Raw genomic sequence first — 1,989 nt, 5'->3', positions numbered from 1 at the left:
TACTATTAACCTCTAATATAAATAATTCTAATTTAAGAATAACCCCTTTTCCCCCTAAATTTAAATTATTAAAACAATGGTGATTTTGATACCAGTGACGTTGAAATATATGGTAATATGTAGTTCTAAAATCTCATGCAACAGAAAGTCAGAAAAAGTATCCCTGGCAACTGAAGTATTGAATTAATCGAATCCTTTCGTTACAAAGGTACTGATAAAATCTAATGGAACAGTAAACGCAGCTAATAACAACAGCCGAGCAGGCACTTCAATTTTACATTCCCCAGAACTATTTTGAAACAGTGTCCGAAAACTTGGCGAACCTTGAATCTTTTCTCGCCTACACAAGAAACTGGACGTTAAATCATTTAAATGGAATTATTGATGAAGAAGTCATTTACAGACATCTTGAAGGTCAAGGGGGGATTTCCACTTTAACGCTAATGAAGATCTGGCATCAATATTGAGTGCTAAATTAATTTTTTAATGCCAAGATATATATACACTGCATATTTGATGATGGCAAATGAAACTCACGTTGAATAGTCTCCTGAGAACGATAAATCTACTTTGGATGTTGATTTTAACTTCTGCATAAATATAAGTTGGAATTATTACGCCCAAATGACCATGAAGGATAGTTAGCGCGATCATACCAGCAATTGCAAAATTTTCTGAAAAGTTGTGAAAGTCCATGTGGTCACAGTGCCCATGGCATTGGTCACCCACTTTCGATGAATCAATCGGAGCATCAATGCTACTCTTTGGACCCCGTATTTTTGTGCGTCTTTCAAATAGACTGAAACAAGCAAATTTCTTTTCCACTTTTCATTTATTGTAAAGCTGTATTTACATCTTATGGTCTAGTATGATAATGCGAAATTGTTGAAAATATAACAAATACAACGTTGCCTTGTAAACTGGCGGTATCAAAACATAATGATAATAATAGTTTAAAAGTCAGGTGGCTCTAATTTAACATGTGCAATGAATTATTTTAACTTCCCTATTTAATTTAAAGAGAGAGACTCTGCATACATATACTTCGCAGATCATGGTTTTGTTCTGCCGTTAGACTAGATATGCGTAGTGCTCCTGAAACTGTTTAGCCGAAGAGCAATTTCTTGATTTTCTTGAGCTTGAAGAAGGAGCTTGGGTCCTGAGGGTTATGGTATTGCTGCTCACTGCCTAGGAGATCTCCAACAAGACCCTCTTCAGCCGGCGCCGCAGAGACCATCGCCAGAGCCAAAAGGCAAACGAACAAAGCCTGTGAAAAGAACGAAAATTCTCCAGTTAATACCACTTTCACTGAAAATCACTTCGATATTGAACACTAAATGAAAGTACACAAGTTATGAAATGGAAACTGAGATGGCAAAGTTGGGAAAAAGTCTGTAATGTTGAATATGACCAAGATGGTGGTTCTTGTAAAACAAAGTGTATTTTATCCACAACAGATCGGAGCACTGATAAAGTTAGTAAGGAAACTGGATCCGTACCAAGACGATGAATTTCATTTTGTATTTTACGATAAGTAATTCACTTGGAAGCTTCCGGAATGCTCTTGCTGCTGTTAAGCGGTGAAGTTGATCCAAACTGTGGTTGGTGGAGCCTCGTCGAGTCTTTTTATACATGTGGCGTGGCGCATCGTCCAGCGAGCCCATAGGTGTAAGACTTTCCTAATAAAGGTGTAGTCAGTACCAATAAGACGAATATTGTTTATTTTGCCATAAAGTACGTGATTACAAGTAGTACTGCTGCATAATAATGATATGTGAATAATAAGCGTCTTGGGCGACACTGATAACACATTTTTACATCATCTCGCCCCGGAGTGTTTGAACAAGTAACATATTTTCCGTGGGCTGCACTCTTCTTTCAGTTTGACTTGAACATTGGCAAATATGTAAATAAGAACTATTGCATTTTCAGCTTGAAAGAGCAAAGCCCTTATTTGAGGTTTCAATTTCTAAGTTTTCGGCTGAAGAC

The 1,989-nt window shown here is 37.1% G+C and overlaps 1 protein-coding gene across 1 annotated transcript; it reads right to left on the bottom strand.

Moving 5' to 3' along the window:
• Positions 1-813: 813 nt before the first annotated feature.
• LOC119649869 lies at positions 814-1,658 on the bottom strand. Its single transcript, XM_038052240.1, has 2 exons — positions 1,500-1,658; positions 814-1,267 (listed from the first exon to the last, which is right to left on the bottom strand). Exons 1-2 carry the CDS (start codon positions 1,632-1,634, stop codon positions 1,106-1,108), a joined length of 297 nt encoding a protein of 98 aa, XP_037908168.1. The 5' UTR covers positions 1,635-1,658; the 3' UTR covers positions 814-1,105.
• Between the last annotated feature and the right edge of the window lie 331 nt (positions 1,659-1,989).

This window comes from Hermetia illucens, chromosome 2 (genome assembly GCF_905115235.1).
Source record: "Hermetia illucens chromosome 2, iHerIll2.2.curated.20191125, whole genome shotgun sequence".
NCBI classification, from domain to species: domain Eukaryota; kingdom Metazoa; phylum Arthropoda; class Insecta; order Diptera; family Stratiomyidae; genus Hermetia; species Hermetia illucens.
This window is presented reverse-complemented; position numbering and strand designations above follow the sequence as displayed.

Excerpts from the sequence above, each read along its gene's own strand:
- LOC119649869 (XM_038052240.1), bottom strand. The coding sequence starts at position 1,634 with ATGTATAAAAAGACTCGACGAGGCTCCACCAACCACAGTTTGGATCAA. Across the intron at positions 1,268-1,499 it reads AAATGAAATTCATCGTCTTG|GCTTTGTTCGTTTGCCTTTT; the intron begins GTACGGATCCAG and ends TTCTTTTCACAG.